General features: G+C 34.5%; 1 protein-coding gene across 4 annotated transcripts in view; it reads right to left on the bottom strand.

The window, feature by feature from the left end:
• Positions 1–1,379: 1,379 nt before the first annotated feature.
• Positions 1,380–15,749, bottom strand: part of IPMK (inositol polyphosphate multikinase) — a 79,218-nt gene continuing 64,848 nt past the window's right edge. For all 4 annotated transcript variants that reach the window (XM_063727640.1, XM_009245586.4, XM_002820922.5 and 1 more), the window contains exons 5-6: positions 9,056–9,137; positions 1,380–6,560 (exon numbers count right to left, since the gene is read on the bottom strand). In XM_063727640.1, coding sequence (XP_063583710.1) covers positions 5,938–6,560; positions 9,056–9,137 — 705 coding nt within the window. In that variant the 3' untranslated portion in view covers positions 1,380–5,937. The remainder of the gene's footprint in view (positions 6,561–9,055; positions 9,138–15,749) is intronic.

The raw sequence follows: 15,749 nt of genomic DNA, 5'->3' as shown, positions 1-15,749 counted from the left end.
AGACTTGGTTTTCAACATTTCTTGGCATTTGAGCCAATTGTACCATGTCATTTATGCCCAAAGCACCTCTAGAATGTTGTCAGATGACAAGTACAACGTAATTAACAAGGATACGCAGATTATTTTCTTAGGCTGGCAAAGTAGTAATTATTCACACAGAAATAAAAAAAGGCCAATGGCACAAATAATAGAAAATAACAAGTCTATCATTACAGGACTCCCAAAACTTGTTGCAGGAGGCATGGTTTAATGTCCTTGACATTAACTTTCCAATGAATTTTTCTTCCAATTAAGAGTGGCCAGCGTTATCTTAAGGCATTTCTGGCTGTATTTTCTTCACATTCTAAGCCCATTTCCTTTTCTGTTGCCAGCACTCTCTCGGCTTTCCAACAGCTCTGGTTGGGCCTCTGTTCAAGTGGTAGTGCACACCCTACCTCCAAGGAACTTGTTGCAAATCTTGTTAGTCAAAAGTGTGGTCCATGGACCAGTATCAGAGTCCAGTCCAGTCTACTTAATCAGAATCTGCATTTGAACAAAATCCCCACGTGATTATTTTTACTTATTTTATAATTATTTTCACTTTTTATTCTTTCTCTTTAGCTTTTATTTAGTCTTTACACTTAGCTGTAACTTGGGGACTGCGGCAGTGGGGTTCCATGTTATTCTTTTTAGCAGTTAGGCAGCTTATCTTAGGAAGGAAGAAACTACTATATCGCATAGTATTGCTCCTCCCCATAGCATTCACAAAGAAACAGGCATTAAGGTGGAATTTAATACAACCTTCTTTAGCACTATGATGTTATAAATCACACTCTCTTCTTCCTCTTGCATGCTATTAGAATGACTTCTCTAATTCACAACCCTGATGGATATTAAGAAGTCAATCATAATTCCACTATTTTATCCCACACTGACATGTTTTCTTTCTCTTCCAGCCAGTATATATCTTGATAATAGGTACTGAATCCTTTTTAACTAATAATGAAAAGAATAACTTGGTCACTAATTCCTGAAATTTTGAATACATGCAAAAAAAAAAAAACTTACCTACTTAAGTTATTGCATTTTCATAGCCATATCAATTTGTTTCTCCTATGGCCCACTTCTCCTTCTAGGTTGATTCCAAAGATTTTAGTTTATGTGACAGAAAAAATAAATATCCATGGAAAACGGTTTACATACTTCATCATTTCCAATGTGCACACTTAAAAAAAAATCCTTTCCCCAATTTGTCTGAAAGTATGGATCTTTCTACTGATGCACTTTGTCATCTTTGACTTCTCAATGATTCCTACAGTTTCTGATACACAACATTCAAATATCTGTTGAATGAATATTTTTAAACCACCATGTTAGCATGTTACAATTAATGAAAAAAGTTCCAATGCAAAACATTTTAATAGGTTGTCAAATATACAGTTATTAGAATTATGTAAATATCACTTATAAAAATTGGTATATCACATTAGATGATTCTATAAAATAAAAACACAAATCACACATTGACAATAACCCCTGCAGTCCAAGTATACCCCCACAATAGTACAAATTACAAACACATTAAAAAAAAAACCCTAAAGACATTTATACATTTAAACCAAAGTAACTGTGACTAAATACATTCATTCATCAAGTACAATAAATTTAGCATTGCTGCTTATAGTCACTAATAACACAATTTTAGGTGCAATTTCACATGCTTTCATAAATCTTCCAGTACAGTTCCCATAGTAAAGTGTCTTTGTGCACGCCATTTTCATTTATATGCAGGTGCATCATACAGCATACTTAAAACTATTTCACTTTACAAACTGTTAATATATATTTAAGTGGACAGTAGGTAAAAAATTTAAACTTCGATGACAAAATCTAAAATTAAAGTCTTGAAATCCTATAGTGACTTGTTTACTTGCATAAATAATATTTTCACTTAGTACAGGCTATTAATATAAGTAATGAGAATCTAAATATTAACTCAAAAAAAGATAGAGGCTCCAAACTTTTCTAAGAAATTAATGCATTTTCAAAGTAATAATATAATCAATCTGTAAGTCAAAAGTAATTTCATATTCATTGTCAAATTTAAAATACCAGTGATGTTAAGATTGAGGCTTAAAACTGTTGTACTGAATTGTAAAATACAGTAAAGAAGATGCAGCTCATTTGCTTGGGAATATGTAATGGAATGTTTTTCACAGTAATGTTTATGTTAAACATTACTTTAAATGGATAGTCTAAATAAATGTACCTTTGCCAGCAAGGAAAGTGAAAAATTAAGGCTTTTTTATGCTATCTGTAACTAATACCCAAACTTAAATAGAGGTTACAATACTGTAAAATATTACTTCTAACTTCAACTATTGTTAGATGCTTCATTTCAACCCCACACTTATTATCTTATTTAGATGCCTATTTTTCTATATCTCTATTTTAATTAAGTCCCCAATCCCACCCCATCCAAAGAGAATGCTGAAAATGGTTAGGGCCTTATCTGTTTGGTTCACAGTTGTAATACTGGTGGCTAAAAATGCTTAACACATGGCATAAATCCAAGGAATATTTTTGAATGAACTAAGAAGCCTGGCCTCCAAAGGCAACCCTACTTGTTTTTCCAAAGCATTAACAGATAATTGTTACCTCTTTAGATAATCAGATTGACAATTATTAAAAATGAATCGATGTTTCCTAGGCTATGAAAACATCAAAAACATGTAATAGAAAGGGTAACTGAGGGTACAAACATATCAAATCAAGACTAAAGGCACTGGAGAAAGAAGGTAAGCATTGTAAACAATTTTTAAAGCAAAACAAGTTTTAAAGTATAAAATGCCAAACTACTAAGAGAAAATGTACTAAAATGATGACAATGCTTTACCATAGTGGACACAATTCCTGTAATTTCACAAACAGAATTCTTTCGTTGTTCTATCATTTTCTTTCATCCTACATCTTCTATAATATTCCAACCCCTAGAAACAAATGTATTTTCAGTTGTGTGAAACAAAAAATTGCAAATGAAGTATCTGTGGAAATTCCTTTTTCTTAAATGTTATAAATTTGATACATAGACTTGATAGACATAAGAACATCATCTTGGAAATCATAATACTAAATTATGTTCAATCAAAATACTGACAAAGTTTCTTCAGTTGAACAGTTTAGAGCCCCATAAGAGCAAATTGTAGTGTAAAGAGGAAAAGTAAGTACAATCTTTCCAGACACACAAATAATGAATACTGAGTTGAAATACCACAAGCTCCACATTAGAGCCATTTAATACACACATTTTCATAACTGTTTCTTGAAAAACTATTTAGATAAAATATTTAGCATTTATCATTGGTTTTAATTTATTTGAATCTATGCAATGTCCATCCATATTAAAATATCAATTAATGTAAATACTTTATTATAAAACTATTATACAATTTAAACTTTTATTAGAGAAAGGTATTATTCACATCCACAATTTCTTAAAGTCCTTTTTAAATGAGTGTATTCCATAAGAAATACACTAAAATCATTACTTATGTTTCATAGGGGAAAAAAAACTATGAGAATCCTATTAACCCAAACTATATCCATATTATGCTTATTTCTTAAGCATTTACATGTTCAAATATACTTGGTGAATAGTGGTCATTCATCCCCACAGTGGTAAATTTCAGCATAATATTAAGTGACCGAAAGAGACTAAGATAGTCACATGTAGATTAGATAAACAGATACTTATTCTGTTATACCTAAGCCTACGTATAAAGCAACATAAAATGAGCACTGGATAACAATGATAACAAATGTAAACGAACAGAATTAAATGTTAATCCCTTCCCTGAAAAACAACAGATAAAAGGGCTTCTTGCTTTATTAAAAACAAAACATGATCTATTGTATCAAAAAGGTAAGACACTGATTTTACAAAATTATATTTCCAAATACAGATAAAAAAAATCTTGAACAGTTAAGATTTTATTGAGTTAAATGTGCAAAAAATCTGATAATACTTAAGTTTATTAAATTCATTGTACATAGGTTGATATCATCCCATACAAAAAAAGCCTCAGTATCTTGTTAAGATTCAAAATAGTGTTTAATTATCTGAGCTTAAGATTTATTGAACCACTATCCAAATAACAACAAAATCCATATTGTAAAAGAAAAAAGTAAAACTAAAAATTTTCTCATTATTATGACTTGAAATTCATTCCCATTAAAACATAAAACTATAGCCAATATCCATTCAAAAAGTGAAGAAAAATTGGAAGTCCCTATGATAAGTACACCAATTCTAAATAAAAAATTAAAATCAAATTTTGCTATTACAAAATGCACATGATCTTTTAAGTTATTCAGGTTTAATAGATTTACTAAGGATAGAGTTCATAGAGCATTTAGTTGGTACTTCTGTTTGGACTCAGGTATTTGCAAAGTGCCCTCAGAGAAGGCTGAGAAGGTAAAATAAACATAAAATTGTGATAATTTTCTCCACACCACAATAAAGGTGCTCGGATTTAAAAATTCAATTTGTAAATCCAGAAGAAAAAGAGAAGAAAGAATTTACAACCCCAAAATATTTTCCAGGAATATGACAAAACCGATAACTACCTAGAAATGTTATTAGTGAATGGAAGTGCAAGTAATGACAGCATTAACATCAAATGTATTTGAAGACTCAAAGTTTTAAATGTTTTAAATGACAAATAACTAGTTGATTTTTTTTTTTAAGGTGGTGGGTGTGAAACAAAGATAATACAAATCTAATTTTTCCAGGAACTGTAGCACTGCCCCTGTCCCCATGAAATTAAGTTACAATTTCACTGGTCAACATAATATAAAACTGTTTTGAGTAAGAGTGAAATAGAAGCATGAATATAGATACGCACCAAACCCTATATTACGGACTAATTTACACACAGTATTTTTGATAACAACCTAATTAGATATTGTCTTTCATTGCTTACTATAATTCTGAGAAACTGTTTTTAACAACATACATTTATACTACCACTTAACTAAATGGGGACACATAAATACATAAATTTTTAAAGAAAAAAATTAAAGTTATTTAGAGGAGAAATAAAACTTCAATTATTTACTTTTCCGAAGCTGCATTTAGATACAAAGGTATATGGTTTATGATACTTTCACAATGTAATAAATTTATATTCCAATTTTCTCATGAATGAAAGATTGTAAAGGAAAATATTTTGTTCCTTGAAAATAACATCTCTCTTCCCCTAATCCCAGTAAGAACAATTAGTGTGCCCTTAATTTCAAGACTTTGTTGTTGTCATCCACGTCAATTGTCTTTTTCATGAAGTATAATATTTTGAGAGAGAGATGTAAAAATTAAAGAGAAAACCTGCTTTTGGAATGCAACAATTCTAAATCATTTCACTAAGAAGCACCCTTTGATATGCTGGTCTGAACTTTTAATATAAAACCTAAACAGTACTTATTTCTGAAGTAGAATTTTCTCCAGTTTTAGTAACTTCATACATCCAATACTAAGGACATCAACCTGTGCTTTCGAGATTTTGGTAGGTGTTCTAATAATGTAATATTTTAGATATGGCTCATTGTCAAGGCTGGGTGGACAGAGATTTCATGAATTGGCTACAGAAAGCTAACTAAACTCTTAATGACTGAATAATGGTTTGCATTTTGCTTGAGCCAAAAAAGATGTTTAAGCCATGTACCACCACATTCCCTGCTTAACATTCCTAAGTTTCTTTATTCTTCATAGTTTTCTAATGAACAAATAATTAGTTTTCCTGAGTAAGATTATAAAAAAGTTAACCATTCTTCCAAAAGTATAAAGACAAATAAAACGTCGACTCACAATACAAATTTTTTACATAGCATTAAAGGTGCAGATATTGACTGCTCCTCTTCATTATGATTGGCCCACACCTTAAAAAGACTGCAACAGAGGATTCAATTGTCTAAAATACTTCGAAGTACAGAAATTAAATGCTTTAGCCCATAAACATATCCCTCGTCTATTGTGTTGCTAGGGAACACATGAGCAAAATCTATCATTCGCACTTCTACTTCAGCAACCTCTTGGCAACCAGTGGGAAGATGGTAGAAAACTTTTTCCAGTTGGGAAAGTACATTTCCATTTAAATGTTCCTGTGACATGCTTTTCCACCCATTGTCTTGCTCCAGATTTTCAACTTTCAATGAAGTCTGACTGTGATGCTTTTTTGTATACATTTTCCTGTGACGAGCATACATCTTGGACAAGCTTTTGCCCACTGAAGACTCTATTTTTCCATTAGCTGTGGAACTTAACACATGAAAGTTATTATTGTACTCTAGTACTTCTGTGTCTGACAGTTGTCCTTTGGATAAAAACTTTTCTGCCAAAGTTCTGTCATTCAATTTTGTAGTGGTTGGCTGAGATGAACCTTCATAAACGAAGAGTAATGAACTTGCGTAAAAATTAAGCTGCTTCTGGTTTTCAAACCACTGCAGAATTTTCTCAATCTTCTGAATACTGGCAGCAACAGCATCTTTTCTTAAGCAGTACCCATTATGAAAAAATCTGGAGACGCCTATAAAAAGAAAATATGAGCATTATAATCAAATTATGAAATAACTATTATTTGGGAAGTAAACTCATCACAGAATTCTCCAATATTTTCCCCATCATCCCTTAGAATTAAGTGAACAGTTAATCCTAGAATTCTAAGAATTCTAGTCAGATATAGAAGTCTGACCTCAGCTTGACTTTTGGTGAAGATGCTCTTATTAGAAAACATTCAAATGGCACTAATATAATATGCAATATCCTATTTAGACAAAAGGAAATTTATTACAGGTAGACTGGTAGTTTACTTCTCTCACTATATTCTCTTAAGAAATAGGATTCCAGGCTGGGCATGGTGGCTCATGCCTGTAATCCCAGCACTTTGGGAGGCCAAGGCGGGCGGATCACGAGGTCAGGAGATCGAGACCATCCTGGCTAACACGGTGAAACGCCGTCTTTACTAAAAACACAAAAAGTTAGCCAGGAGGGGTGGCGGGCACCTGTAGTCCCAGCTACTCCAGACGCTGAGGCAGGAGAATGGTGTGAACCCAGGAGGGGGAGCTTGCAGTGAGCCGAGATTGCGCCACTGCACGCCAGCCTGGGTGACAGAGCAAGACTCCGTCTCAAAAAAAATAAATAAATAAAATAAAGAAAGAAATAGAATTCCAGGCCGGGCGCGGTGGCTCACGCCTGTAATCCCAGCACTTTGGGAGGCCGAGGTGGGCAGATCACGAGGTCAGGAGATCGAGACCATCTTGGCTAACATGGTGAAATCTCGTCTCTACTAAAAACACAAAAAATTAGCTGGGCGTGGTGGCGGACACCTGTAGTCCCAGATACTCGGGAGGCTGAGGCAGGAGAACGGCGTGAACCCAGAAGGCAGAGCTTGCAGCGAGCCGAGATTGCCCCACTGCACTCCAGCCTGAACAACAGAGCGAGACTCCGTCTCAAAAAAAAAAAAAAAGAAAGAAAGAAATAGGATCCAAGACTTGCTCTATTTGCTATTGTGAGAAATTTTACAGTAAAATTACTTGTTCGGGCTGGGCGCAGTGGCTCACGCCTGTAATCTCAGCACTTTCGGAGGCAGAGGTGGGTGGATCACCTGAGGTCAGGAGTTCAAGACCAGCCTGGCCAACATGGTAAAACCTCGTCTCTACTAAAAATACAAAAATTAGGCATGGTGACGCATGCCTGTAGTCCCAGCTACTTGGGAGGCTGAGGCACGAGAATCACCTGAACCTGGGAGGTAGAGGTTGCAGTGAGCTGAGATCATGCCACTGCACTCCAGCCTGGGCGATACAGCAAGACTGTCTTGAAAACAAAAAACAAAAACAAAACAAAAGAAAAAACAAAAACTTGCTTGTTAGAATCTCATTTAGAGCTAACTAAAACCTAGAGTCAAATTTAATTATTTTTAATGGTACCATTACCAAATACCAAACCATAACTCTACTAATTTGCACTTGCTCTCAATAATATTGATTAAGTTGATTTTTCCAAAAAGTTAAGCTCACTTTTGGGAATAGCACTTTCCCACGTTAGGTATATTATTGAAAATTGAGACCTTTAAATGTTTTAACCTATCAGATTATTAGGCCTTTTTAAAAACTATGCCTATTTTATCATACTTCAGAATTTATAGGTATATATAATTTGATTTCTGCTTTTAAATAACTTGTTCCCCCAATTTCAGAGAGAAACTATTAAAAGATATATTCAGATATGACTAAATTATTAGCCTGGGAAAATATTTTTTAAATAGCCCATCTGAATGTTATTTTGCTGTTGATTAAGTACTCCAAGGCAAACACTAATTGTTAAGCTCATGCTATGGATGTTTGCTTTCTATACATAAAATAAGAATTCTTCCACAAACTTTTTACACTATGCGTAAGTTCTTCTCTAAATATCTTAGTAGAGCTAAGAATAAACTTGTAATATAATGTTATTTCCAGGAATCTAGGATATTGTTGCTTTTGTAGTATCTTGGCCATAAATATTTTAAAAGCATATACGTATGTTAACAGATTTTATTTAAATCAGTTTAATGCCACTTAATTATTCATTATGTAGCTCTAGAAACTTACATAGCTCAACTACACATGGGAAAATTCAATAAAAATACATTAAATGCTACAACACATATTTTAAAGTCTCTTATGTAACAAGCAGTTTTAATATACTATGATCTATAACGTTTACTTACAAAATAATTTTATACACAACCTCTAGTTCCAGTATTGAGCTAGATGGCTGGTACACAGCTGTTCTTTTTTTTTTTAAGTACATTAATAAGAAATAAATGAAAATGTAACACAGGGCCATTCATAGTCCCATGGTCTTGATGTATTATGAACCAGGGCTTATGGTTAATCCAATTCTGTAAATCTAAGTTTCATTATTTTTTTTCAAAAGTTTACTATGAATCAAATCACTTTTCCAAATGACAACTAAAACTGAAATAACTTTAGAAGTATTTTAACTGTTCAATCATAAAAGCATTAGCTTTTCAGTCCTTACCATCCTTTATAGTTTCTTTTGTTAAACTTCTTCCGTAATGCTGGTTTTGTGTCTCATAGCTATCGGAATGAACATGATAAACCTGTCAAAAAAAACAGTGAATATTAAAAAGCTAATATTCCTTGACCATGTGGGGTTTATCCCAGCCACAAGGGTGGCTAAAGATGAAATCTACTCAGGTAATTCATTCTAATAGATTTGAGAAGAAAAAAAAAAACCGCAGTTATATCAATGGATGCTGAAAAGGCACTTTTCAAATTTAACATCCACTACTGATGAAAACTCTTTGTAATATAAGGATAGATGAATATTTCCAATATGATAAAACTATCTACCTCAACCTACCAGGAGTTAGTCTCAAGTTTAAAGGAGAGAACTGAAAAAGCACTTCTTTTAAAATACAAGAAGCCTTCACAAAAATATTTTATCACGATGTCTTTTATATTATTATTATCTTATATTCTGGAGTTCCTAGTAAATGCAATTAGAGACAAAGAAATTAGAGGTATAATAATTTGGAATGGTGGAGATAAAGTTAATACTCTGAAGATAATAGTTGTACACTAGAAAATAAAATTAAAGACAAATACAAATAATAAAATATATGACATGGCATTTGAATACAAATTAGTAAACAGAAAATAAGCTTTCTAAACACAAATAACTCGTTAGAAAATGTAATGAAAGACCCCATTTATAAAATGTAACCCCTAAAGAACATGAAAATAAGCTAGATAAGTAAAAGATGTATAAGAAGATATCTTTAAAACATTCCTAAGACACACACCTATGTTCTCAAAAAAGATTCAACATAATAAACTATATCAATTTTACTTAAATTAATCTACAACTAAAGTGAGATTATAATAAAAATACCAACTTTTTTTTTGTTGGGGTAGGGACGGAGTCTCTCTCTGTTGCCCAGGCTGGAGTGCAGTGACGTGATCTCAGCTCACTGCAACCCCTGCCTCTGGGATTCAAGTGATTCTTGAACCTCAGCCTCCCGAGTAGCTGGGATTACAGGTGCGTGACAATACGGCCAGGTAATTTTTGTATTTTTAGTAGAGGTGAGGTTTCACCATGTTGGCCAGGCTGGTCTCAAACTCCTGGCCTCAAACGATCCACCCCCCTCAGCCTCCCAAAGTGCTGGGATTACAGGTGTAAGCCACCACACCCGGCCTCAACAATTTTTTTTTAACCATAAGCCAACTCTGAAGTTCACATATTTAAAAAATATATATATAAGAGACAAGAAAAGTTAAAATAAGATTAATAAGGTAGAACTAACCTTACCATCCTACCAGATATTAAAACACATTTTAGAATCAAACATATGTGAGAATTTAGTATATGATAATGGGATTTTAAATCAATGGGAAAAGATTATTTATTAAATGGTGTTAGTCTGATTAAACAGTGATCAAGAAAAAAGTAAGTTGTATTCATACCTGATATCTTATCTCAGGATAAATTCCAAATGTATCAAAGATTGAAATGATAAAACGGTCCCCGAAAACATATAGGAATCCTTGAGTAACTGATAATAACTAGCGACAGCATTTCCAACTAAAACTCAGAAATGTCAGTTGGTTTTTTTTGGTAGATAATATTTGTACATATTTATGGGGTACATGTGATATTTTCTTACAGGCATAGACTGTGTAATGATAAAGTGAGGGTATTTAGGGTATTCACCACCACAAATATTTATCATTTCTATGTGTTCACAGTGTTTTTACCAGGCAGAAATCAAAAGAAAAATAGAGAAAAAAAAACTGTTTGAAATTTATTTGATGAACAAAGAACATGTTTACACTTATGGGAGAAAAAACAAGAAACAGAAAGTGTTTAAGGTAGGTTTTGTAATAAACATATATGCAGTATTTGCATGTTTAAAATATCTCTGGAAGGATATACAGAGAAAAAATAACTATAATATGATATCTTGTATGGAAGCAGACTATTCAACTATACAGGCATACCTCATTTTATTGTGTTTCACTTCATTGTGCTTTACAAATATACTGCATTATTTACAAATTGAAGGTCTGTGGCAGCTTGAGCAAATCTATTGGTGCCACTTTTCCAACAGCATGTGGTCATTTCATGTCTCTGTATTACAATTTGGTAATTTTTTAAAATTCTCAAACTTATTATATCTGTTATGGTGATCTGTGATTAGTGATCTTTGATGTTACTCCTGTGATTATTTTGGGATGTCACAAAGCACGCCCACATAAGATGGCAAATTGGATAAATATGTGTGTCCTGACTGCTCCACTGACCAGCTGTTCCCCCATCTCTCTTCCTCTCCTCAGGCCTCCCTATCCCCGAGACACAATACTGAAATTAGGCCAATTAATAATTAGTAACCCTCCAATTAATTAATTAATAACCCTCCAATGGCCTCTAAGTGTTCAATGAAAGGAAATGTCACGTCTCTCACTTTAAATCAAAAGCTAAAAAGTGATTAACTTGAAAGCAAAGACAGGCCTAAAACTAGGCCTCTTGTGTCAAACAGCCAAGCTATGAATGCAAAGAAAAAGCTCTTGAAGGAAATTCAGAGTGCTAACTACAGTAAACACACAAATGATAGGAAAGTGAAACAGCCTTACTGCTAATATGAAGAAAGTTTTAGTGGTCTGGATAGAAGACCAAACCAGCCACAACATTACCTCAAGTCAAAGCCTAATCCAGGGTAAGACTCTTTTCAATTCTATTAAGGCTGAGAGTCACCATGAGGAAGCTGCAGAACCATGAGGAAGTGCAAACTAGCAAAGGCTGGTTCATAGACCTTAGTAGAAGTTTATGGAAAGACGTTGTTTTTAACCTAAAATGCAAAGTGAAGCAGAAAGTGCCATTGTAGAAGCTACAGCAACTTATCCAAAAGATAACTGATGAAGTTATCTACCCCAAACCACAGATTCTCAATGTAGATGAAACGGCCTTCTACTGAAAAAAATGCCACCTAGGGTTTTCATAGCTAGAGATAAGTCAGTATCTGGCTTCAAAGCTTCAAAGGACAGGCTAACTCTCTTATTAGGGGCAAATGCAGCTGGTGACTCTAAGTTGAAGCCAATACTCACTCATTTGTCCTAGAGCCCTTAAGAATTATGCTGAATCTCCCAGCCCTTTGGGAGGCTGAGGCGGGAGGATTGCTTGAGGCCAGAGGACAACTTGAGGCAAGGAGCTCAAGAACAGCCTGAGCATCATAGTGAGACCCCATCTCGACAAAAAATTTAAAAATTAGTTGGTTGTGGTGGCATATGCCTGTAGTCCCAGCTACTCGAGAGGCTGAGGTGGGAGGATTGCTTGAGCCCAGGAGTTGGGGGCTGCAGTGAGCTATGATTATGCCACTGGACTCCAGCCTGGGCCAAGACCCTGTCTCAAAACAAACAAAAAAATGTGCTGAATCTACTCTGCCTGGGCTCAAAGCCTGGATGACAGCACATCTGTTTATAGCATGGTTTACTGAATATTTTCAGCCCACCATTGAGAACTACTACTCAGAAAAAAAGATTCCTTCCAAAATACTACTGCTTATTGACAGTGCACCTGGTCACCTAACAAGATTACTGATGATGTACAAGGAGATTAATGTTGTTTTCATGCCTGCTAATAACATTCCTTTTGCAGTTCTATGGATCAAGGAGTAATTTCAACTTTTAAGTTCTATTATTTAAGAAATATATTTTGCAAGGCTACATACAGCTGCCATTGATAGTAATTCCTCTGATGGACTGGGGCAATGTAAATTGAAAACCTTTTGGAAAGAATTCACCATTCTAGATGGCATAAAGAAGATTTGAGATTCATGGGAGGAGGTCAAAATATCAACATTAACAGGAGTTTGGAAGAAGTTAATTCCAATCCTCATGGATGACTTTGAGGAGTTCAATTCAAGACTTCAGTGGAGGAGGTAACTGCAGATGCAGTGGAAAGAGCAAGTGAACTAGAATTAAGACTGAAGGCTGAAGATGTGACTGAATTGCTGAAATCTCATGATAAACCTTCAATGGATGAACAGTGACTTGCTTGCTTGTTTTATTGATTGGCTAACTGAGATAGGGTCTCGCTCTGTCGCCCAGGCTGGAGTGCAGTAGCACAATCATGGCTCACTGCAGCCTCAACCTTTTGTACTCAAGCAATCCTCCCACCTCAGTCTCCTGAGTATCTGGGACTACAGATGCATGCCACCATGTCTGGCTAATTCTTGTATTCTTTTGTAGATGGGGTTTCACCATGTTGCCCAGGCTGGTCTCAAACTCCTGAGCTCAAGTGATCCACCCGCCTCAGCCTCCCAAAGTGTTGGGATTACTGGCATAAGCCACTGCCCCTGGCCTCAGAGTGGCTTCTTATGGATGAGCAAAGAAAGTGGTTTCTTGAGATGGAACCTACTCCTAGTAAAGATGCTGTAAACATTGTTGAAATGACAATGAACGATATAGAATATTACATAAACTTACTTGATAAAGCAGTGGCAGGATCTGAGAGGACTGACTCCAATTTTCAAAGTTCTACAGTGGGTAAAATTCTATCAAAGAGCATCATATGCTCCAGAGAAACCTTTCATTTAAAAAAGAGTAAATTTATGTGGCAAATTTCATTGCTGTCTTATTTTAAGAAATTGCTGCAGGCACTCCAACCTTCAGCAGCCACCACCCTGATCAATCAGCAGCCACAGGCAAGAGCCTCTACTAGCAAAAGGAAACAACTCACTGAACACTCAGATGATCATTAGTATGCTTGAGCAATAAGTATTTTTTAATTAAAGTATACACACTGTTTTTTTAAAAACATAATGCAACCGGGCACAGTGCCTCATGCCTTTAATAATAGTGCTTTGGGAGGCTGAGGCAGGAAGACTGCTTGAGCGTAGTTTAAGATGAGCCTGGGCAATATGGCAAGACCCCATCTCTATAAAAAATAAAAAATAAGCCAGGTGTGGTAGCAAAGATATTTGTAATAAAAAGTTAACATTCTCAACCTAAAAACATGTAAATATGTAGCAAAAAAGTATCCAATTTTTTTTTTAATGGAAAGAAAACTGAGAAACAGATGTAGGACAGAATGATAAGCAAAAGCAAGCTCCAGCTTTTCCTGGTACGTCACCATATTAGTTGCTCATTTTGTGACTTCTTTTAAGAAACTGACAAGCTGATCCTAAAATTCATGTGGAAACTAAAGGAATCCAGAATAGCCAAAACAAATTTGAAAAAGAAAAACAAAGTTGAGGCCAGGTGCAATGCCTCACACCTGCAATCCCAGCACTTTGGGAGGCCAAGGCAGGAGGATCACTTGAGCCCATGAGTTCAAGACTAGCCTGGGAAACAAAGTGAGACACAGTCTCCACAAAATAATTTAAAAATTAGTTGGGTGTGATAGTGTACACTTGTAGTGTCAATTACTTGGAAGGCTTAAGTAGGAGGATTGCTTGAGCCCAGCAGTTTGAGGCTGCAGTAAGACACGATCACGCTACTGCACTCTAGCCTGGAAGACAGAGCAAAGACCCAGTCTCAAAATAAAATAAAATAAAATTAAAAAAAAAAAAATTGGAGGACTCATAATTCAAAACTTACTCCAAAGCAACATTAATCAAAACAGTGTAGTACTTGGCATAAGGATAGACAATATGAAAATGGAAAACATTTATGGTCAATTTATTTTCAACAAGGGTATCAAGAATATTCACTGGGGGAATAACAGTCCTATCAACAAATGGTGCTGGGACAACTGGATATCCATATGCAAAAGAATGAAGTTTGACCCCTTCCTTAAAGCATACAAAAAATTAACTTAAAATGTATCATAAGTCTCCATACAAGAGATAAAATTAGAACATTCTTACAAGAAAAACAGGAGTAAATCTTGACGAGTTTGGGTTAGGCAATGGTTTCTTAGATTTTACACCAAAAGCCTAGGTAACAAAAAAAAGTAAATTGGACTTCAAAACTAAAAATTTGGAGGCTTCGACAAATACTATCAAGAAAATCAGATTAGAAAAAATATTTGCAAATCAAAAGTTTGATGGATTTATATACAACTCAATAATTAAAAACAAAATGTCTGAATAGACATTTTTCCAAAGAAGACATATGTAGTCAATAATATTGCAAATGAAAAGATGCTCAACATCATTAATCATTAGAGAAAGGCAAATCAAAACCACAAGGAGATGCTACTCGACACCTACTAGGATGGCTTATAGCAGAAAAACAAAAAGGAACAAAGGTTTCAAGAATGTGGAGAAAATGGAACTATCATGAATTGCTGGTGGGGACGTAAAATGAATGGTGAAGCCACCATATGTTCTCACTTACAAGTGGGAACTAAGCTATGAGTAAACAAAGGCATACAGAGTAATACAATGGACTTTAGACACTCGGAAGGAGAAGAGTGGGAAGGGTGGCTAGGGATTTAAAAAACTACATATTAGGTACAATGTACACTACTCAGGTGATGAGTCCGCTAAAATCTCAGAATTTACCACTATATAATTCATCCATGTAACAACAACAACAAAAAACTGTACCCCAAAAGCTACTTAAATAATTTTTTAAAAAATTAAATAACTAAATAAAATGGTGAAGTCACTTTGGAAAAACACTTCGGCAGTTTCTCAAAAAGTTAAACATAAACTTAACCTTAGGACCTACCAATTTCACACTTAGGAATCTACCTAAGAAAAATAAAA

This window comes from Pongo abelii, chromosome 8 (genome assembly GCF_028885655.2).
Source record: "Pongo abelii isolate AG06213 chromosome 8, NHGRI_mPonAbe1-v2.0_pri, whole genome shotgun sequence".
NCBI classification, from domain to species: Eukaryota; Metazoa; Chordata; class Mammalia; order Primates; family Hominidae; genus Pongo; species Pongo abelii.
The sequence above is the reverse complement of the archived record's forward strand: the minus strand, read 5'-3'. Positions and strand labels throughout refer to the sequence as shown.